Source organism: Echiichthys vipera (genome assembly GCF_963691815.1).
Source record: "Echiichthys vipera genome assembly, chromosome: 4".
Lineage (NCBI taxonomy): Eukaryota > Metazoa > Chordata > Actinopteri > Perciformes > Trachinidae > Echiichthys > Echiichthys vipera.
Genome location: NC_139829.1, coordinates 16,990,445 through 17,014,770, shown reverse-complemented (window position 1 = coordinate 17,014,770; position 24,326 = coordinate 16,990,445). Strand labels below are relative to the sequence as shown.

Genomic DNA, 24,326 nt, shown 5'->3' with positions numbered 1-24,326 from the left:
GTTGTGACGCAATGTAATGTCAAATGAACCGGTGCACTCTTGTGGCCGAAATAGGACTAACAACTAGGCTTAGAAAATGGAGCCTGATAATGATTTCAAAAATCTCTTCATGTGTTTTCATAGATAAAAAAGCAAATAAATAATAATCTCTATTTAGGCCCTGCTAAATTAATATAATTTGCTTTAAGCCAGTTCTACTCTTGACCCGATGAGAAATATCACTGCAATAAAGAGGGAATTGTAATCCAAAAATGTAAGTTAGGCCTACTCTGTGTTTAGTTCATAAATCAGAATGCCAGCTATAAGGGAGATGCCAAGACAAGCATGCGCTCCCGACGTATTTTAAGTATTTGACGAAAATAAACTATTAGACATTTATAGTAGCTGCATGAGAAGAGTCCGACTTCAACTGAACGCCGCACCGTTGCTCGAGTCACGTCATCACTGTGTGACTGTTTACGGGGAGCAGCGTGTATCCTTCCGCTTCGTATGTAGACAGTCGTTTCCACCCGTGGTCTTGTAACTTTGGCAGGATGACCATGGATTTGACTTTCCTCGGGACCGGCTCTGCTTACCCGTCTCCTCACCGCGGTGCCTCGGCTCTGGTGCTGCGGACAGAAGGGGAGTGCTGGCTGTTTGACTGCGGGGAGGGAACCCAGACCCAACTGATGAAGAGCCAACTCAGAGCCGGTGAGTCACTACAGCTCTCCGTCCTGCCTGCCTCTCAACGTGTCTGAGAAACTTAAAACAAAGCATTAAAAGTTATTGAATACCTTCTTGAATAAACTGTTGTATCAGTATACTACCCGCACTCCAACTCAATCCTGTCATCAAAACTTCTGAACTGGCCAGGCTTAGATGTAACGTTAATTCTTCCTTTACCAAAGTAGAGTAGATAAGATAGTCTTTTATTGTCTCACAATTGATATATTTACATTGTTACAGCAGCAAAGTGGATAGAAAAAAACTTTATATGCATCTGAAATATGATAACAAAATATACACATAACAATAACAACTAGCACCAATGTATACATGCATACATATGACAACAATATGCATGTAACAAATAGCACCATTATATACATATAAGTTAAAAAAAATTACAGTTTACAATAAGCAATAACAACAGCATAACATAATATTAATAACATCAAAAGTCCACTCAATTAAGGAAGTACTTAAAACATACAAGCACATGAAAAAGGAGCAAAACTATAGTCCTGCGATTGCTGTTCTACATGCACTACTTTTACTTTACACTTAAAATTAAAACCGTTTTGGTTATGACTAGCCCTTGACATGTTTTGTTTGTTTGTTTTGAGCTCAGGTGAATGTAGCCTCTGATCAACATAATGTCTTATCCTCTGTTACAGGCTAGACGATTTTGAATTGTAATGAATCATGTGGTTCACGTTTCAGCCCTCTTTATTTTCTGCATTTTACTTCCGACAAACTGTCCCCAACTCTCTTCACATTCCCCCCTCTAGTGTGTAATGATATGTTTTGTTTACTACCCAGGTCGTATCACCAAGGTTTTCATCTCCCACTTGCATGGAGATCACCTGTTTGGTCTGCCTGGTCTCCTTTGCACTGTGAGCCTCAACACCAACCCTGAGCAGCAGAACCTGAACTGTGTGGACATCTACGGGCCCAGGGGGCTCCGGCAGTTTCTAAGGGTGACGCTTGGCCTCACAGGATCACAGCTGCTCTTCCCTTATGCAGGCAGGTCCGAAATGTACAACGTGAGCTCTAATGTGTCCACACTAACGGCTGTCTTAAAAGCACTGGTGCTCAAACAACTAATCTAATCTAACATTGCACATTCTGAAGAATAGTTTTTTTCTTACCCTGCGTAATACTAGTCATTCAATTTAGTCACTTTTATATCAAAATGAGTATATCCACAACTTTTTAGTAAAATAGAAACTTTATGGACTTTTGGTAGCACATAACGTACAGTATACAGTAAAGGAAAAGTTAACCAAGACATGGTGAGCAGTAGACCGAACCTCCCCTGCAGGGCTGCCCATAAGGGGGTAAAAAGAGGAACGCTTTCTCGGTCCCAGCCACTAGGGAGATCCATGGAGGCCAGCAATAATCATGTTCATCCTAAATCTAAGCATTGATAACAAACTTTTATTTTGAACCAAAATATTCACCATTACTTATTAAATCAACAAAAATGAAGTGTTCACTCACTCATCACTCATCTTCAACCGCTTATCCGGGGTCGGGTCGCGGGGGCAGTAGCTTTAGCAGGGGACCAGCTCTAACTGGGGAATCCAGAGGCCTTCCCAGGCCAGTGTGGAGATATAGTCTCTCCACCTACTCCTGGGTCTTCCCCGAGGCCTCTGCAGGGGATCCGGACACAGCTCTCGCTTTGAGTGTACAGAGATTGGTTGGCCCACAGAAGTGACCCCATACTCCCGCAGCACCTCCCACAGTATCTCCCGTGGATCCCGGTCCTATGACTTCTCCAGATCCACAAAGCACATGTAGACTGGATGGGCATACTCCCAGGCCCCCTCCAGAATCCTTGCAAGAGTGAAGAGCTGGTCCTACACCCGCACTACTCGTGTGGGCGTACCTGGTCTGTCCAGAATCTTCCCCCATCCTCTGACCCAACTCATCACAAGATGGTGATCAGTTGACAGCTCTGCCCCTCTCTCACCATTCGGATTTAGATCAGGGAGGCCGTTCCTCCCAATCACGCCTCTCCAGGTGTCTCCATCATTGCCCACCTAGGCGTTGAATTCTCCCAGCAGAGCTATGAAGTCCCCTACTTGAGCCCCATGCAGGACTCCATTCAGGGTCTCCAAGAAGGCCGAATACTCTGAACTGCTGTTCGGTGCATATGCACAAACAACAGTCAGCGTTGTCCCCCCTACCACCTGCAGGCGTAAGGAGGCGACCCTCTCGTCCACCGGGGTCAACTCCAACAACCTGGCGCTCAGCCAGGGGTTTGTGAGTATTTCAGTGGGCGGCAGTGCCTGCAAGTTGATTGTCTATGCTACACAAATGACTACTACCTATACCTAGAAAAAAAATGTCTCCTTCCCAACATTTTTTCAACATGTAGCCTTTGCAATAAGTATTTTGCAATACTAAGTCAGATTTTCACTCATCACTTCTGCAATTCTATCTTAATTCTATTTTACTCTGCTGTTATCTATATTATGATATTATGTATGTTGCTGTAGTACATGAGCTGGAGCCCACAACTGACCAGTGTCCAGAAGAGGGACAGCTCAGCCTGGAGGTATGTGACTGATACTACTGTTATTCCCATGTGGTAGTAGATCACCTTAGTGCTCTTATATAGTGTAAAGCATAATACAACACACTTTCAGGGCTGAACCGATATATTGATATATCATGCCAATATTAGTGTCTAGAATTCATTTATTTTAGGATATAAAGAAGACCAGTCTGTTTGCCTCATCTTCAAATCATGTAATGAGTTTCAACCTATTGTACCTTGGCATATTTTTTGCAATCATCACATTTAACAAAATCGATGTGTATTTTGTCCCCATGCATCATACTTAAATACTTTCTATGAGGTCAAAGTTTATCCTGTCTTTATCTGCATCCATTTTGCAATGATAAAATGTGTGATTTAAAACTTAGACGTCCAAAAAACAAATAACCTGATCAACCTGATTCATTTAAACTAATTTGAAAATATTTCCTTAGCCTAAGAAACAGCTGTGACAGTGTTCTCCACCCACACCAGGACCATGTCATTTTTAATGTTTTGTGTTGTATCTCTTCAGATGACAACGGAGTGCGGTCCTCTGCACCCACAGGAGCAGCCTGGCAGGACAATCTCCCTGGACGTCTCTAGTGACTCTTACCTGCTCTTCGAAGACAAGAAGTTTGTGGTCAAGGCCTTCAGGTTGTTTCACCGCATCCCTTCGTTTGGTTTTTGCATTCAGGAGCATGATCGACCCGGAAGACTGAAGACTGAACTCCTGAAGGAACAAGGTAAATGCAGTCTAAACCTCAGTTACATATTGTATGTGATTGCACAGCTAAGTATCCCTAGTTTAGTGTTTCTAGTTGGACATGGTAAGCATAAAAGCCTGTTTAAGATTGTAAGAAAAATGCAGAATTCACAGGATATAACGTGAACATGGATAGGCAGGTCAAAAATAATGAAGTTTAAGAAATCATTAATTACATTTTATATACATTTTTGACATACTATACTACAGTATTTGTGCAGTGCATTTATTTCACAACAAATAGCTAAAGAATAGAAATCAAATTGAATTTCTTATCCTTCTGGTATTACAAACCACAATTTTAGTTGTTTATAGCACAATGACATCTCTATTGATGGGATAAAAAGGTGAAATAATCATTTTCAATATGTATTGGTAGAAATTCCACCTAAGGGGCTGAAAAGCTTGGAAATGGCCCTTAAAAATGCTTGACAGTGCTTGAATTTGAGCTTGTAAAAGGTGTATGAAGCCTTTTTTTAAACATTATATATTTTCTTTTCTTTTACTTTTTTATTCGTTTTTTTTCCTGCTTTAACTGTTTGTTTCTTTTGTTTGTTTTATGCTGTTTTAAAAAAAATGTTTTATCTTTATGTAAAGCACATTGACTTGCCTTGTTTTTTCAACATAATGTCACTTTTTATGACTTTGTCAACATACTATAATATGACTTTTCAACATGCTATACTATAACTTTATGACTTTTTTTCAACATACTATAATATGACTTTTTAATATTTGTTTGTCATACCATACTATGATTTTTTTTCGACATTCACATCTATGACTTTTTTATGAAATACCTTTTTTTTGACATGCTTAACTACGACTTTTTTCCACATACTTGGTTATGACTTTTTTGGACTTTTTCGACAAACTACACTCAACAAAAATGTAAACGCACAAAGAAAAACTTGTAGTTATTGTTATGTGACAAAACAGAGTAACTGTCCAAAAATAACAGTACAACTTTATCAATAAAGTGGCTTTAATTTGCGAGCATTAGGATCAATTTAAAAAACAAAAGTCCTGGAGTAATGGCAGGAAGAACACAATGGGAGTCGATGATCCAAGTTCACAAACTTCAATAACGTATGTGTCCACCATTAGCCTCACATAGAGCGGTAAACCGGCAACGCATGGGCATCACCAGGTTGTCGATCGTGGCGTGGGGGATGTTGTCCCATTCCTCCTGCAGACCCACTTGAAGTTGGCGGCCGTTCTGGGGAACTGGAACCAGCTGGTGGACACGCCTATCCAGAACATCCCAAAGGTGTTCGATAGGTGACATGTCTGGTGAATACGGCGGCCAGTTGAGGACAGGAATACCCTCCTGTTCAAGGAAGTCCCTGCATATCCTGGCAATGTACGGGTGGGCATTATCTTGTTGGAAGGTCAGATGATTGAGTTCAACAAAGGGCATGACAATTGGTCTCAGGATTCACTGCGGTAATGTTGCCCATTCAGGTTGCCATCAATTAAATGCAGACACGTGCGCTGTCCATAGAAAATGCCTGACCACACCACCACACTAGCGGCACCATGAGCCACCCGTTGCAGAACATTGGCGTCAGCATAACGTTTACCAACACGGCGCCAAAAACGGAGTCTGCCATCAGCATGGTACAGCTGGAACCGAGACTCATCACTGAACAGCACGGTCCTCCAGCATGCAAGTGTCCAGCGCATATGAACATTGGCCCAGTTCAGTCGCGTCCGACGCCAGCTGTTACAAGAGTCCACATTTTGGTATGCCCTTTTATTGACTAGACCATAAGGAGTGTCTGTGTACTGGTCACGCATATTGACCATCACTCTGCCATGCTCCATGACTCTTGTGAGTTGAAATACTCAATCTGAGATTGTAGTCAATAGGAGTGGCCAAGTGACACTGGGTTTGGGCAGTTTGGGTTTATTCCATAAACAAATCTGTTAATTATCTGTTAATCTATATTTTCATGTTTTGTATGACATACATTATGACTATGACATTTTTTTAATATACCCAAAATGAGTCCAATTTACAAAGAGGTCACCTAATACTAATGCACACTCTATGTTCCCTAGGCCTGAAACCAGGGCCGCTTTATGGGCAGCTGAAAGCTGGCGAGCCTGTAACTCTGGAGAGCGGGCGTGTCATTCTGCCTAGTGAGGTGCTGGAAGAAGCCATTCCTGGCAGGAAAGTCTGTATCTTGGGAGACTGCAGCTCAGTTCTTGGGGAAGGACCACTGAGGTTTTGCAAAGGAGCAGACATTCTGGTTCACGAAGCCACCCTTGGGGATGAGCACCAGGAGAAAGCAGTGGACCATGGACACAGTACACCCAAAATGGCGGCAGGTGTTGCTAGGGCTTGCTGTGCACGTAGGCTAGTGCTGTACCACTTTAGCCAGAGGTACAAACCCTGCTCCCTGCAGAAGGAAGGGGATGAGGACGATGTCTCAGAGCTGAAGAGACAGGCGGAAGTTGCTCTACAGGACACTGGAGTAGAAGTGACCCTGGCTGAGGACTTTCTTACTCTGCCCATTCCTCTTAGAAGACCAACATAATGAACTGCTACATTAGTTTCTGTATTGCCTCTAGTGTATTACTTAACAACGTAAGCTTTCGGCTGTCTTCATCAGCATATTGGGCTCCTTTTGAAACAGTCATAGGATAGCCTGTCTAAAGTAGTCATGGCATAATTTCTTGATTAAAGTCAAGAAAAGTCATAGAAAAGTGTGGCGGCTGATGTAAAGAGGCTGAAGGTCCTCGAGGCAGCAGCTGCGGGTTTGACTCCGACCTGCGGCCCTTTGCTGCATCTCTCTCTCTCTCACTTAAAATAATGATAAATACTGCGTAGGAGGTAGGAACCTTGTATGCATATGTAAACATTGTTTTAAAATCACAACCTTAACATATAAATCTTAAAACTGTTTCTCTTGCATTTGTGTGATGACAAAGAACATGAAATAATCTGTGATCCTTTTCCAGAGCTTTATTTCTGGATCTGTACACAAGGTATTAAAGTACAACAGAAAATACAAAATAATGTTTAACAAAAGAAAAAAAAAACTCAATGTTTATGTACAATTCTTATAAACAATAAAGATAGCTTCTTGAACTTTTCTCTTAGTGAAGTTTTTGATTGTCTATATTTCTGGATATACATTTTTAAGTTTTGTAGGTTTTTATTCACAAAGGTGTTTTTGTTGTCATCAAAGGACTGGAGTTTTCTTTTTCAAAACCACAACCGCTATGTTCTTTTTCCTTTTTAAACATAAACACAATACAAAATATAAAATAAATTTGTTTAGTGCTTTCTTGCACACACAAGTCTCATTCCAGAGATATCAATAAAATATCACATTTTTCGAGAGTTCACAGGGTGGTGAAAAACCTACTTCTACTACTTAATGGCCTTTACATTCTGACAGTTTTTCTGAGTCTTTGTACAAACCACAGGTGAAATAAATATCACTGCACTGCTAAAGCTAGAAGAGCTTGGAGGACCTACTGCATTATGCACATTGCACTGAAAGAGAAACTAGCTCTCCACATACTTAGAGCAGCAGCCATCCCTTTACCATCAAGACAAATATAGACAACGACATGGAAACAAAAATCAATTTGAAGAAAGAAAGATGAGCGTCTTTTACACATGGCTGCAAGTTTTGAAGGCAAAATTGCAACACTGAGTAATATCAATACGTCTTCAGGTAAAGCCGTTTTCAGTGGTACACTTGAGAAACAGACACAGCTGGCATGCGTGGTTTCAGCTGTGCCCTGGCGATCATGACTTTCCAAAGAGAAAGAAAATTCAAACACCAAGTCAACTGGTAAAATGCAAAACTCAAATATCTGTACATATCTACAAATTATTGCCTTTTGACAAGGAATCTAATTAAAACCTTTATCAACATAGATTCACAAGTGTAAGAGGTCAGTTAATAGACTTTTTAAAGGCTATTTGCTAATTATTTACATGAAACGCAGAGGGGAATATCGTCTCTGATGATGGACTTAAAAAATGAATTACTTGATCAAACTAAAGGGTTATAAGCAGGAATCCTGTCAGTACACATAATGGTGAATTACTAGCTCTATGGACATGACAAACAAACAATGTACCCCTGAAACAAACTAATTATTCATAGCACAATGCATAGATAAATTAAGTAAACACTACTACTGCATCCAATCAACTGACGATGACCCGCTAAACATTACGATTATGGACTTCAGTCAAGGGGCAACAGCTCCATTTCTGCTACTAGACTCCAAGAAACTGTCACCTAGATTATACAAGGAATTATCTAGTCAGCACAGGTCAGGCAGAGGTTGAATATAAAATCTGAGTGGCTTTAAATAAAGATATAATACTGGTAGCTGGTTTACCCAAGCTTGCTAAGTGGTCAGAATATGGCATTAATTTATTGAGGAGCATATTGTAACATTTTTACTTCAACTAAAGGACACATACAGCTATTTTTTTCTAAGAGTTACATGAGTTTAAGGATTAAACAAAATCTCACAAAGGTCAAAGTATATGTAATAAATAAATACACACTTTACAGTGCCTGATGATGTCCATGTTTAGATGACCATTAGCCTTACCAATATCTTTGCATTGCAATATTGCCGTTATGGTTTGCTTGTCTGATTGACACCATGCTAGAACAAAGCAGGATTAAATAATATAAGAAATATTGACAACTGTAAAACAACCTGACTGATTATGTTACTCTGCACAGCTGTTTTAAAAAGAAAATACTATGAATCAGGGACTATACTTTGGGTTTGACTAAATGGGATAAACATTCACATGTTCCAGTTTGGCCACTTTGAACAGTTGAAAAAGTAAACAAGCAGACCAACTGCAGACAAACTTCCACAGGAGAAAAGAAAAAGCAAACTAAACTAGAAAGGCCTTAGCAGCTGAAGCTACCACACTCTGTTGTCCAAGCTAATATCTATGCTAGTGTTGCTCTTCATACAAAATCTAGCCAGGTTTATTTGGGGGAAAATAAAACCATTTGCACCAGCCTCATTACTAAAAAGTACCTGTAAACCAAACACTAATTAGAAAAAAAAGTACCACTTCAAACAACAAAGACAAGCAACTAAATACTGACACTAGAGGCAGAAAATAGAGCCAATTACAGCAGCCGAAAAGAATGGCAGGATAACATACTGTAGCTCTGAAGATGTTGTGTGAAGATGTGAGGGAGAAGATACACAACTCTCCTACTGCAGCCTCTGGGCCCAACTGTACATGGACGTTACACATCTCAAGACCGCAAAACGGAAATAAAATAAATGGCTATATAAACTCTTGAGAGAAATCAAGATTTTAGTTCTATATGAAAGACATCACTGATGTCATATTACACAAAAAATGAAAACAAAAAAGTATATTCATATACATATATCTCTATATATAGATATATATATATATATATATCTACATATAATAAAATTTAAACAAATCAGATTCTCCAGTGAGGTCAGTCTTATGTACATTGGGTTTCAAAAGGGAAGAACAAGGGATGAAGACGAGGAAGATCACTCTGACTGAAGTGCCGCAGTGTGTTGTGTGTGGTGCCGTGCATGTGCTCCCAGAAACCCGTTGGGCTCTGCGCTGCCAGCCAAAGTCCCAAAGTCTGTGACAGACACTGCCATTTTGGCGCCGGTGATTCGGTGGTGGTGCGTTGTTGTCCGTCGCGCTTCGAAGTCTACTCCAAGGTTACCCACAGACACGTCATTGATAAAGGAGTCAGGCAGGGCCATCTTGAGTCTCTTGGAGGGCCGTTCGCAGTCCTTGTTAACGCACACTCCTCCCAGCTGACCGAGATCAGAGTGGTAGAAGCCGGCGTCAAGCATGTTGAGGCAGTCTGGGTCTGCGCCATTCGAAGGGAACCCAAGGGGTTCGTCGTGGTTCAGGGACCCACGATGGAGACTTTCTAGTGGAGGAAAGCTGTAGGAGTCCATGCAACCAACCTCTGCAGGGTTACACACTGTGGCTACAGTGTTACTCAAAGCTGAAAAGAAAGAGGACACTCAATTAACACTGAACACCGAAGCAATAATGAGGAAACTTATTCATTATTAGATAGTAAAGTTATAAATAAATAAAAAGGTCCTAAAAAGGAATAGTATAGGGGGCAGCCCTAAATATGTCATAAAAAGTAAGAGAGTCATAGTATAGTGTGTCAAAAAAGGCATTAAAACGCATATAGAATGTCATGCAAAATCGTAGTAGAGTATGTCCAAAAAAAGTTGTAAGGCAGCATGTTGAAAAAAGTCATGAAAGAAATCATAGCATAGTATGTCATAAAAACAGTCATTATATTGTATGTCATTTTTTGAAAAGTTCATAAAATGACATAGTATAGTTTGCTATGACTCTTTAATGATTATTTTTCATGACATGTCATAAAAAAACAAGAGTCATAGTACAGTAGGTCCTAGAAAGTACGTCATAAAAAAAAGAGCCATGAAAACAAATCATAGTATAACACACCGATACTACGATAATATTCATCAAAAAGTATGTCTAAAAAAGTCATAGTATATTATGTTATAAAAAAATCATACCATAGTAGGTCATAAAAAACCCATAGTATAGTTTGTCGTAAGAAAATCATAGCATAGTATGTCATTTAAAAAAAATAAGAAACTGAAACTATAGCGTGCCATAGATAAGTCATAGCATGTCATTACTCAGTCATACTCAGTATAGTTTATCATAAAAAGGTTATAGTATAGTTAATCATAAAAAGGTCATAAAATGACATAGGCTTGAAAAAAGTCATAGTATAGCATGTCAAAAAAAAAATCATCTACGTAACTTAAAAAAAAACATAACATAACAGTATAGTATGTCATAAAAAGTTATAGTATAGTAAATCGGTCATAAAATGACAAGGAACAAAATCATAAAAGAGTCATACTATGTCATAAAAGTTAAAAAGAAATCAAAGTTTGGTAGGATCCTAAAAGGGCATATTATAGGGGGCAGATATAGAATATCTAAAAAAAAAAAGAATGCCAACTGACACAATATGGCATGTCATAGAAAAGTCATTAAAAAAAAATCAAAAAGTAATAGTATAACATGTCGATTAAAGTCAGAAAAACATTTTTAGCATAGTATGCCTAAAAAATCCATAGTTGGAAAACGTTTTAGTACAGTATGTTATTGAAAAGTCATTACATAGTACATAAAAATGTAATACGTAATAAAAAAGCTTGTCGTAAAAATGGTTCGGGGAAAAGTGATGGTATGGTATGTCATGGTATGTCCTAAAAAAGGTCATACTATAGTATGTCAGAGTACAGAATGTTATAAAAAAAAAAACACAAAAAAGGTCATAGTATGTCATAAAAACGCCATAGTCTATGCTGTGTCATGAAAAAGGTCTAAATTAAAAAAAAAAAGATCTTACAGTATGTCATAAAAAAGGTCATAGTAAAGTACCATACCCTGTTGGTAGTGCAACCCACCACACAGCAGTCCGTAGGCATTTTTCTGTTGGTTGCTAGCAGTCGGAACTGACAAAGAGGTGCCGTCACGCAGTACAAAGTCAATTGAGAGCTGTGAAGCTGGTATGTGGGCGGAGCTTAAATGTCTTTACAGTGTAGTATGCAGAACTCCCACTCTAAGTCCCATTACTGACCTGTGAGGTCGCTGGCAGTTATGGAGTTAAGCAGGCTGAGCTGTTGCTCCGTGGTGGTCTCCAGCCTTCCTCCTCCACCTGCTCCTGAACACACAGAGGAGGAACTGTCCACTGCCAGTCCCTCTGCTTCATCCACCAGCCTGTCCATTAGGTCACTGGATACAAAGCATCATGTTTTGTTTAAGTAAGTTTCTTCCTAATTATGCACACTTTTCATTTCATTCTTTCTCATTGTATTAAACATAAGCAAAAACTCAAAAAGAATTAAAGAGATTCACTGAATCTTCTTTTGCCACTTACGTTACACCAGGATAGCAGCTGTATTTTTTCTTCCCAAACCGATTCTGCTGCACAAAGAAATCAAAGCGCTCCGACTTTTTCCACATGTAGTAAAAAGCCACACATTCAGCTACTGTTCGTGTTGAGACCTGAGTGGGGGAAAAGTAAAAAAAAAAAAATGGAAGAGCAACTACAGCTTTATGTGTACCTTTTCATGCGTATGTAAAAGGGGAATAAGATCATGATATCAGACTCACTTTATGTTTCTGTATGAGGTGAAAATTCTTGTCATACATCTGTAGTGCATGCTCAAAGTTCTTGCATTCCTCTTCTGACCACGGAGGTGATTTTTCTAAAATGACACAAGAAATACATTACACTTTGGTGCACAATCATGCAATTGAAAACAAAAGAATAATAATATTAAAATTAAATAAAATTAAAAAGAAATCCCTCCCAAAATGAAAAATACAAAGATTACCAAATGACAAAGAATTGATATGAATAAAAGTCATCAAGTATTTCTCGTCACATTTTTAAAAATTACATTCGGTACAGCATTAGCAATTTAACTGCGTTGTGTTCTTAAGTGTTGCAAAAGCAACATTTAAGAATGTTTTTAATAAGAAATAAAATGTTCCTAGCAATTCAATTCAATTTTATTTATATTGCCAAATCATAACAAAAGTTATCTTAGGACACTTTACAAAGTAGGTAAAGACCACACTCTATGAATTAGCAGTAGGATACCGTTTCCTGTGCTTACCTTTTGAGTACTTTACACAGTTGCAGTGCCTCTCTAGTGCTTCGCGGGTGTTGTAGTTGCACTTGACAAGCTCATGCAAAGCCTAAGTGGAAAGAGTGGAGTGGTCAAGACTGGAATATTGGCCAAATGAATCACATGTATTTCAGAAAGAAAAAAACCCTGAAACATTCAAAGCACAATTGCTACATTATATGTTGAATGAAAGTCAATAAAAAAAGACCTACACTGCATAAGCTCACATACATTCCTTAGTTGGGTGTGAAGTAAGTTACATTCTATTAAATAAACGTTTAATATTTTTGCTAGAAATGTAACTATATCCTGACAGCACTAGGAGACAGAATCTGTGAAAAAGTCATGTAGCTCGGCAGCCTGTGTGGTGCTAATGGCATCTACAAGATTCCAAGATTGTCGCTTGAACGCTTCCACATCCACATACTAACAGACTTGAGGCCCGTCTTTCAATGGCTTTGAAGTCTCTCGCCCTTGTAGACTTGACGTGAAGACATTGAACACGTCACAGTACATACGACTCCAGAGTGGCTGCAGAGTCACGGTTAAATTCGGTATACCGGTCCGATGTTTCTTTTTTCATACAGGCCCAACTCTAGGTAATACCATACCCATCACTGTGTTACAAAATTGATGAATAAAGAAATTACTGACCTGCTCATTGTCTCGAACATGCATCCATGATTTGTCATATCCTGTCCTTTCACCTGTTGTCCGTGACAACACGTCAGACAGGAAAGTCCTAACCTTATTTTCTGGCAAAGTACCTGGGCTCCATAATAATTCGTCTTCATCTTCATAAACTGCATAACAAAGTAAATTATAGTAAGATAAGTCACTTTAATATAATATAAAATATATATATATATATATATTTATTTAGTCAGACACACATGCTGAAAACTAAAAACAGGCACCTTTCTCCCCATCTTTGTAGTGACAGAGACCAGAGGGAACTTCTGCTTGGTACTGTGTTCCCACCATTATTTCCTATGATAAAAATAAAACAAAAGACAATAGTACATTTGGCAAATCAGTGTTGATTCAACTAAGAAAACATGAAGAAACCTGTCTTTTGCCTCTTTCAATGCGTTCCAAAATGTGATATTTACCTTTCTGGAGTCCTCCGGGCTTGGACCATCTTCATCACACTCTGACTCTTTATCACCATCAGAGATAGCGTTGGCTGATAAAACAATAAACAACAGATAAATACGTTGACACGCACTGAATTCCAATGGCACTTCCTGTGTGCTAAGGCCAGATGCTTTACATTCCCACCTTGGCGTTTTTGGTATTTTAATAGGTAAGTGAATTTCCTCCATAATTTCTCTTGGCAAGCTGTTTCCAGGACTGGTCATACTACAAAATATGTCGATAACACTATTAACCAATTAACAGAAAATGAATCACTACCATCAATTAATCGTACAAGTGGTTTTATCAAGCAAAAATGCCAAAATTCACTGGTTCCAGGTTCTCAAATGAGACTATTTGCCGGTTTCCTTTATGTTAGATCATTGTTAATTTAATGTCTGTAGGTCGGACACAACAAGTAATTTAAAATATTGCACTGGATTCTGGGAAGTTGCTATTTTTTCACAAGGACATTTCATGAACTATATTATTAATCAAATAAATCAACAATAACTGCCGACTTAATAAAAAAATAATAAAATCAGTTGCACATTTAACATAATGTAGTGCTCAACTGTAAGACAAGGCACTGCACTCTTTGGGAGTGTGGCAAAAAAATATAAAAAATCTCAATTATTGCATGGCAAGCTTTAATCCTGCAGAGATACAGACAAAAAGCAGTTTTTTAGCATGTGCCACTTACAGCGAAGTGTTCTTGGGAAGAAGTCAGTAGCCTCGTGGGAGGTGACTGAAGGGGTTAAATCGTCAGCTGATGACTGGGTCTCCTCCTCATAGTCCCCAGAGAGCAGGTCTTTAGCTATTTCCTCCTAGAAGAAAAAAATAATGTCCATTGTTTACTGGGGCAAACCAAGGGTGATCAACAATCACACTCACTCATCTTCCACTACTTATCCGGGGTCGGGTCGCGTAGCGGTCAGCAGCTCTAGCAGGGGACCCAAACTTCCCTTTCCCCGGCCACATTAACCAGTTCTAACTTGGGGATCCCGAGGCCTCCCAGCTTGACATACCTGGAAAACCTCCCTAGGAAGGCGCCCAGGGGGCATCCTTACTGTATGCCCTAACCACCTCGACTGGCTCCTTTCCAACGCAAGAGCAGCGGCTCTACTCCGAGGTCCTCACGGATGGCTGAACTTCTCGACCTATCTCTAGGCGAGACTCCAGCCACTCTCCTGAGAAAACCCATTTCAGCCGCTTGTACCCACGACCTTGTTCTTTTGGCCATGACACAGCTTTCTTGAACATAGTAGAGGCAATGAACAAAGATTGACCGGTAGATCGAGAGCTTTGCCTTTCGGCTCAGCTCTGTTTTTTTCACGGTGCTGTAAAGCGACTGCAAAACCGCCATCTCAGACAAACCCCAACGGGAAGGAATCTGACTTACTGCCGAGGATCCGGACACAGCTCTCACTTTGAGTGTACAGAGATTGGATGGCCCTGAGAAGCAATCCACTCACCCCATACACTAGCAGCACCTCCTAGAGTATCTCCCAGAGGACCCGGTTATATGCCTTCTCCAGATCCACAGAGCACATGTAGACTGGATGGGCATACTCCCAGGCCCCCTCCAGGATCCTTGCGAGAGTGATGAGCTGGTCCGTTGTTCCCCATCCAGGACGGAATCCGCATTGTTCCTCTTCATTCTGAGGTTCAACTATAAGACTAACCCTCCTTTCAAGCACCGTAGAGACTTTACCAGAGAGGAAGAGTAGTGTGATACCCTTGTAATTGACAAAAACTCTCTGGTCCTCCATTTTGACAAGGGGAACCCCCACTCCAGTCTGCCACTTCTTTGGCACTGTCCCCGACTCCCATACAATGTTGAAAAGACATGTCAACAAAGACAGCCCCTCCCCACCCCAAGTTTTCAGTATTTCTGGATAAATCTCATCAATCCCTGGGGGTGCGCACGGTTCTGACGTCCTTTTATGTGCGCCTGTTTTGACATAGAAAAAAAGGACGGACCATGCACGGACATTTAAAACAATGGCGGCGAAAGGTTCACGTTGGTGTGATGCGGAGGTGCAGATTTGGTCGGATGAAAATATTTAAAAACAGTTGGACAAGACTCAAAAACTCTGAGGTCTATGGAAAGATTTGTAAACAAAGCGACGCATCGCGATGACGTCAATCAATGCGTGTGACGGCGTGATGACGTATAGGCAGACAAGAAGCATTCGCGCGAGGCCCAGGCAGTGTGAATACAAACGGGCTAGGCCCGCGGGGGGAGAGGACAAGTACCCTAAAGCACGGGGCACAGTACGGACGGACAGTGCGAGTGCGCCCTTAGTGACTCCAGCCAGGGATATTGCTACGATCCCCCATCAGTATCCAGCTCTACAATAGAGGGCGTTAGTCGGATTAAAGAGTTTCTCAAAGAACTCCTTCCACCGCCCGATTACCTCTTCAGTTGAGGTTACTAGCGCCATGTTCTTACTGTAAACAGCTAATATAATTCTTAGTTTCCCCCTCCTTAGGTTCAAAATGGTTTTCCAGAAGCATCTTGGCTCTGCCCGTAAGTCCTTCTCCATGACTTCTTAGAATTTCTCCCACACTTGCCTCTGACACAGCAGATGCTACAGCCCTGGCCTGTCGGCTCCTTGCAACCGCCCCAGGAGTCTTCCGGGATAACGTTTCCCGGAAGGCCTCCTCCTTCAGTCGGACAGCTTCCCTAACCACCGGTGTCCACCACCGTGTTCAAGGGTTACCGCCCCTTGAGGCACCTAAGACCTTGATGCCACAGCTTACCACGCAGCTTCAGCAATGGAAAATTTGAACATTGTTTAATTCCCCCTAACCTCCACAGGGATGCCAGAAAAGCTCAGCCAGAGGTTTGAGTTGAAGATCTCTCAGACAGTGGCCTCCTCCAATCATTCCCAGTTCACCTGCACTACCCGTTTGGGCTTACCAGGTTTGTCCAAAATTTTCCCCCATCCTCTGACCCAACTCATCTCCAGGTGGTGATCAGTTGAGAGCTCTGCCTCTTTCTTCAACCGAGTGTCAAAAACTTGTGGCCTCAGATTATAAGATAAAAAAGAAAAATCAATCATTGACCTTCGGCCTAGGGTGCTCTGGTACCACTTATGAGCATCCTAATGTTCAAACATGGTGTTTGAGCATCCTAATGTTCAAACATGGTGTTTTGTTATTGACAAGCTATGACTAGCACAGAAGTCTTATAACAGAAGACCACTCGGATTTAGATCAAGGAGGCCGTTCCTCCCAACCACGCCTCTCCAGGTGTCTGCATCATTGCGCACATGTGCGGTGAAGTCTGCCAGCAGAACTATGATGTCCTCTACTAGAGCTCCATGCAGGTCTCGAAGTAGGCCGAATACTCTAGACTGCTGTTTGGTGCATATGCACAAACTACAGTCAGAGTCCCCAGAGCCAGTCTCTGCTGCCCAGGTCTGATCGGTCGAGGCTCCTGACCTTCACTGCTGCCCGTGCAGCAGCGCACCTGACCCCAGCAGTTCCTCCTGCGAGTGGTGGGCCCACAAGATGAATAGGGGGGAGGTGTCATGTAGCTTTCCTTGGACTGTGCCTGGCCGGGCTCCGTGGCAAACCCGGACGACTATCGGCGAGCCCTCCGTCTGCACCTGGCTCCAGACGGGGGAGCCGGGACAGGTTCTCTCTTCCTCGTCCACGTTTGTTCATGGAGACTTTGTGAACCATTCTTAGTCCGGCCCTTGCCTGAGACCACTCTGCCATGGGAGATGGCCAGGCTCCAGACAACACAGCCCTCCAGTTCGCAGGGACACACAAACATCTCCACCACGAAAAGGTGATGGTTCCCGGGTGATCAACAGAATATCTAAATTATATATTGAAGATAAATACATTTACTTCTAATATTATTCCCATATCTATTTGTTCGCTACATTAAGCAGTTATTTACCTTGTCCAGAGTCATGTCAGGCAACTCATCAGTCAGGTCTCCAGAGGAGCTGTCTATACTGGAGCCTGCTGAGGCCTCATAGCGATAGATGGCCAAAAGCTCCTCCAAAGGCATATTCCCCTCCTGGTAGAAAAAAAGAAAGAGGCGAGGCAAAATTAAAAGATAAATTAAATCATAAATTAAAAGTACCCCTCTTCTGTTTTTGTCCTCTAAAATGTCTGACACAGACTATAGTGACTTGTCTGAGCAAATTTTGTCACTAGGTGTTTTTTTCATTCCTCTCCTGAAGGAGATGTCTGTGCACTTCTGAAATCCAAATGCATTCAGGGAAGCATTAGTTGGAACATCACTAATAACTAAGCCAATCGCTGTCTAATATGTGAAACGCAGATTCTCTCAAATGTGTTCAGTCATCTTGATGAGTTGTTCGCGCAACTCAGTTTAAACCTTGGGCATCTTAGTAAACCTCCTGTAGAGTCTGAAGCTAACAGGTCATGCGCGGGCACGAGAAGCTTCAATCAGGGAGAAACAGTAGATGTTGCTCCAGGTCCATCTCTGAGTTTTTTTTTTTTTTTTTTACTTTCTATCTGAGAAATCCATACAAACAAAATATTAATCATATGTGAGTAGTTTTTACAGTTGTAACATGTCTGGGGTGGGACTTTCAGTAAAGCTATGAAGCATATTTCCTGTATTATCCAGATTACAATAAAACATTTAGATTATAAAACCTTATGCATTCCACTTAGTAGATCCATGTTTTTCTTTTTATTAAAATCAGCCAACTCGAGTTTAAAGCCAATTAATTAAATTTAGCAATGAACCACTCTAATTCACTTTCACCAAGAGACAATTTCTGGACAAAATATACTGAAGATATACGTATTTAAACTTAGTTGTCCTTCATTTATTGTAGCTATGAATCAGACGGCTTACCCTAATCATCATAAAGTACTTACAAGCAATTGTCAGAGTAAGAAATAATACTTTTTTTTTTAATATGCACAAATTTGACTGGCACTTAAAAATCACATTCACATAGATAGATATATCCTGTTTTGGCGTATTTAATGCATTTATTAGTTTACCTTTTCAAGATCTGCAATTTCTGATCGGAAATTCCTTCCTCCATCTAGAGACTCTTCCTCCTCCAGAGTCCTCTCGTCATCATACTCATGAACTAACATTTCCGCTGTTGGGTCAAAGTCATGGTCCTCTGACGATAAAGAGCCAACTAAGTGAGAGAGAAATTTTTCAAAAAGAATCGTAACATTAAATGTCTAGGTCTTATAACCAGATTCACTTTTTCTTTTACATAGAAAATTACATGCACACTTAAAATGACACATTCACATGGTTTTTATACTGCAATCATAGAGGCGTTACATTGTCAATTTCAAAGCCCTTTTATCTAACAAAATATATAACTTGAATCTTCTTGACATTGTTTTGCAAAATTGTGTAAATAAAAAAAATTATACATTTAATGAAGTTCACCATACAGTATACAATAACGGTACTCTATTTTCTTACCTGGACTTGAACTCCCTAGGGAAGCCTGTAAAAATAATAAACCAGAGCATAAATTAGTTAATGATCATAATAATAATAATAAGTCTATTTGATATAGCACATTTTACAGATAAAGCCACAAAGTATTTTATATGATAACATTGTTAAAATAAGACCCAAACAGCAAGCAACAATACCAATGGAAATAAAATAAAAAAGACTCAAAAACACAGCAATTACAAACATGAGACACAAGCCATTTTAAACAACCACCGAGTTAAACATGGGTTCAACTATTATGCCGGTACTTTAACCTCAAATATTAAATCAAGTGCAGTAAGAACATTTTCTATAATGATATGCATTATGAATGTCAATAATAGTTGGGCAAAAAAGCTGCATTTGCCGCTAAGGTTACCTGAAATAGGTGGCTAATAAAACGTTAGCCGCAGATAGACGCTAAACACTGAGGACAGTTTTGTGCAAAATGTACCTTATATACTTTTTAAATTCCATTCGTAAGAGACGGTCGAAGTAAAACCAAAGGAATATCTTGGGGACAATTTACGCAGTGTCGGCTCCTGTAACAGTTAGCTAGCCAGCAAAGCTAACCCCCAAAGCTTACTGTTAACGTTATGCATCGGAAAATGTAAACAGTAATTTCATTTTGCTCAGTACTGCAATCGATAAGAGTTGGATGATATTTACAAAACAAGATGCCGCTATTTTAGCATAAATACAAAATATACATTTCCATTCATAACAAACACGTTATAATATGTTATTTCCTTTAAAACCAGCAAGCTAACGTAAAAAAAATCACGTATCAATTTACACAGCCGCTACACCAAAGCAGCTGAGCGAGCGAGGCGCAGCGGCGGCCTTGTAGTGAAGGATCAGTCCAGACATTCAAGCATATTTTAGAGGAATAGAAATGAAAATTATGACACGAAACACGCTATACAGATGGAAAAAACTATTGTTTCTTCAATCGCTAACGTAGAAATGAAAAATACAGCACACAAAATTTAAAAATATCGATTTAAGATCGATTGCTTCTCCCCTGTTTTCCCTCTTACCTCCGCCATATTGGTATCTTTAGCTAATGGGCTCGTTCTAGCGCAGTACCCGGATGAGCGCTCTGAGCCAATCAGACGTCCAGGTGACCGTTGTAGTCGTGACGCCGTTCATATCAACCGCCGATCAGACTTAACGGTGACCATTTATAAGGGATAAATATACTGTGTGAAAATATAAGAAACGTTTTAAAAAATAAAATTGTCAATACATCTTCAACAGAAATAAACTGTATATGGCATTGAGCCTGTTAATACTACCTCACACAATGACATTTTGCCAGAACATTCCTGAAATGTTCTCTGGAAATCCCAGCTGATTTTCCTGCTCGCCTCTTGTTTATCGCAGCAATGACATTTTAAAAAGCTCCGTTTTTTACAATGTTTTTTAATCAGCATTAACATTATTTTGACACTATATATAACTACATTTTGTTTATCATTTTTGCTTTTGATTTGTCCTTTTCACTGGACAGTATACTAGCTTACTATAATATACAGTAGGTTACTAATGCAGTCCACAGTGGAGTCTTTTCTTGCATTGATGGGGCATGTTTATCTAAGAATAAAGAGATATTTAACAGCTTATCACTCATTTGAACACCATGGCAAGGTTTTCACAGCAGTATTTCTATATTCTAATTTCCTATCGTTATCATTTTTGAGTAACCTACTCATACATTTTCCTGTAAAAATATCAAAACTCTCCCTTTAATGCATCCTGGATACCAAATAATGATTTGACTAGTTAGGCTACTAAACAATTATATATAGTAATCTTTTTCAGAAATAAATTTGAAATGTAGTGAAATTCTGTGTACAGGCCAGCAGAGGGCAAAAGTAGCCTACACTTTAAAACTTTGAATGCTCAATTAACACCATTGAGATTCACTTCTTCCCTCCCTCCCTACCTGGTTTGGATTACTGTGAAATCTCATGATAGTGATCATAGTAGGCTTACTATATAAAAACAGATTGACTCTTTGGTCAAGCATGTGTGAATTTGGAAAGGTGGACTTCACCCTGCACTCCTTAACATAAGTTATAGACAGTTTTAGCCAATTTTATGTTGTTTGGTTGTAACATCAGGGTCTTGAAATCATTCCACAGTGTTATATTGTGTACAGCAGAAGCTGAAGACATTTAAAGGTTAATGCTAGTTCAAGGTGAGTTCTACAACAGCTGCTACTATCAGGGAATCTGCAGATGTTTATGCACAGGGCGATGGCGATAAACAGCTTCCTGGCTCATCATGATCCAGAACAGGAGGTGGGCGTCCTTCCTGCAGCATAACAGAAACTTAACTTGAACTTGAGTCCCATGTTTTCACTGTCAAGTGGTTACATTTGTTTTGAACTTGTGCTGGTAATTCAGTTGTGTGACCAGCAAGCCAAAGGTTTTTTTTTGTGTGTGTAAAGGGGAAACCATTCTGGTTTGCCTTTAAAAAGGCACTACATATGCAGTTATATTTTCTGTTGGTTAGTTTGGGCATTGAGCTAATATGCCAAAAATTAGGTGAGACCTAGAAAATAGTGTAATGATGATTTCTCATATCTTGCAATATTCACAGTAAGCCAACAGTTTGGAGAAGCAGACAAGAGTACCAAGTACCAAGAGCAGTTGCAGAAAAACATACTTTAATCAACTTCAAAAAAGGGCCACCTAAAAAATCAGTTTAATCAACCTCAGTTTAAGCAAACGCTCTATTTAGATATTTTACCACATTACCTTGTCATAGTTAACCAGTTTCTTTGGTACTACATTTTCCCAACTGTGCAGCTGTGCCACAGACTGTAACTGAACTGATCTTAAAGTAACTCATTTCTAACTGAAAGTGATCGTCAAATTCTGTTCACTGTAGAGACAAGCAGATAGCTTTTCGGTACAATAGAAAGACTATAGAAGAAAATGCAGTTTCACAGCAAGGTAAGGTGGTGAAAAATATAATAATAACAATTATAACAATAATAATAATTTAAACAGAAATTGATCTGACTTTTTAGGTGGCTAAAATATGTTTTTAGTGCCCTGTGCTGCAGTACATTGTTTAGCTTCTGTGCCTGCTAATCCATGACTATGGATAAGTACCTCATACCTACCCACTGTTCAAAATAGCCAAACTATCCCTTTAAATGTTGGCCTCTTTAATCCCCCTACCTTGAGAAGGCCAGTCTCTTATGATTGGTCAGTGTTTCTGGGTCTTCCGCGCCTGCCCTTTTGGCATCTCTGCATCATCATTGCGGTTGGGCAATAATGTAACAGCACTGCGGCCCTTTCTACAAATTTATAGTATAGTTTCGCGTAGCATTTTGATACTTTCACAGTATTTGTATAGCACCTCAACCTGCTTATATAAAAAATAAGTTATTCAATCTGTCTCTCATCTTTCTTTTCACTGCAGGTGATTTATGATTACCAGTCATTTGGAAGCCCATTTGAAGCCTACTTTTACAGAACAATGTAGTCCGGAAGATGTTGGCCCTCGCCTAATGAGTGAAACTCTCAGGTCAACAAGATATCCTCTGACGTAGATTATAGTGAGGTGGCTGACAAAGGGTCACAATCCATTGTTACAGTGTAAAACGGATGTGGCTGATTAACAAAAGCCCACACCTACACTGGCTTTGTGATCGTCCAACAACTGCCCACTCAGCTGATGTGCCATTAGAGGGACTGAGGACTAGAAAAAAACAATGTAATACTAATAACATCCTCATAATTATTAATGATATTTCAGACCAAATGGACACATCAGCTGCATATTTATTGATTACATTTTTTATGACACGTCACTGGAGGATATGCACTGCAATGCTTGTGTGATTCTTTTGATATAATGTTGATATTTGTTGTGGTTAGTGTTAGAATATGAATAAAGCATTGTTTAATCCTGCATCCCTGCACATTTGTTCAAAAACACGTGTCCATAGGGGTTTTCACTGTTTTTGTGTTGACGGAAAAAGAGATAAAATGCATGTACTTGATATGAGGCTGTGTATCGGATACCACTTCAAGGTGGACATTTAATAATGAAGCCCAAATAACAGGTTTATAATAACAATCACATATAACTTATTTTTAAATTCCAAATAAAAATGTGCAACATCCAGTGACCTGTCCAGTGCACACTTGTAACCCAGGCTTCTAATCTAATGAAAAACAGGTTGACTGGATGCCAGCACAAAATGTATTCGCTGACCAAAACAGCAGTTATCAGAGCTTTATTATTTAAGCTAAACCTCAGATGTAATTGGGTGTTTTTTTTAAATATATCATGCTTTTAAAATGCTGCTTACATCCTATCTCAGTATACTGCATACTGTGTCACAATGGAGTCAGCATTGTAAAATAGTAACTCACAGTGTAGCCAACAGTTCCTAAAGTTTACAGTCCACCAGGTGGCAATGTGTGACAGCTGTGGGTTATTCATGACTCAGCTTTAGCATTTCCATTTCCTCTGTGCTCCAAACACCACCCTCAGTCAGGCTGCAACAATGACTGTATGAACACCAGCTGCCTGTAATGTTGATATTCTTGGGTGAATCATGTGAAACTCCAGCATTTCTGTGTGTTTACAAGTGGTTTAAGTATTTATCTGCACATGCAGATCACTAAACAGTCAGCAGCTGCAGGTCAAGTCATGTGGTGTCAACAAACCTTTCTAATGGCCTTTGCCAAATTATAGTTTAGATTATTGGTGAGTAATACAAACAGGGATGATACGATTTCCCTTGAAATCCTAGAAAAGTGATTGCACATATCCACATTTATATTATACTATGACATGTTGTGGCTGGAGATGCAAGTTAATTATTGGCAGCTGTAAAGTAAAATTATCTCCATTAGCAATGCTTTCCTGTGAGAATAAATACAGTTTTAGGTTTACATGGTTGATGAGCATCAAATACAAGCTGCTATGGTGAATGTAAATTTCAGTAAATGCTCAAAAGCTATTGCAATACATCT

The 24,326-nt window shown here is 39.8% G+C and overlaps 2 protein-coding genes across 2 annotated transcripts; one reads left to right on the top strand and one right to left on the bottom strand.

Annotated features, from left to right (window-relative positions):
- The first annotated feature begins 476 nt into the window (after positions 1-476).
- Positions 477-6,959, top strand: elac1 (elaC ribonuclease Z 1). Its single transcript, XM_083913003.1, has 5 exons — positions 477-690; positions 1,522-1,725; positions 3,204-3,262; positions 3,780-3,990; positions 6,075-6,959. The coding sequence occupies exons 1-5, from the start codon at positions 534-536 to the stop codon at positions 6,551-6,553; spliced, it is 1,110 nt and encodes a 369-aa protein (XP_083769129.1). The 5' UTR covers positions 477-533; the 3' UTR covers positions 6,554-6,959.
- Positions 6,960-7,110: 151 nt separating this feature from the next.
- On the bottom strand, positions 7,111-19,326 carry mier3b (mesoderm induction early response 1, family member 3 b). Its single transcript, XM_083911718.1, has 12 exons — positions 19,306-19,326; positions 18,861-19,006; positions 17,773-17,895; positions 14,560-14,683; positions 13,832-13,905; positions 13,637-13,709; positions 13,374-13,522; positions 12,708-12,789; positions 12,199-12,293; positions 11,963-12,090; positions 11,663-11,817; positions 7,111-10,024 (listed from the first exon to the last, which is right to left on the bottom strand). Exons 2-12 carry the CDS (start codon positions 18,957-18,959, stop codon positions 9,549-9,551), a joined length of 1,578 nt encoding a protein of 525 aa, XP_083767844.1. The 5' UTR covers positions 18,960-19,006; positions 19,306-19,326; the 3' UTR covers positions 7,111-9,548.
- Between the last annotated feature and the right edge of the window lie 5,000 nt (positions 19,327-24,326).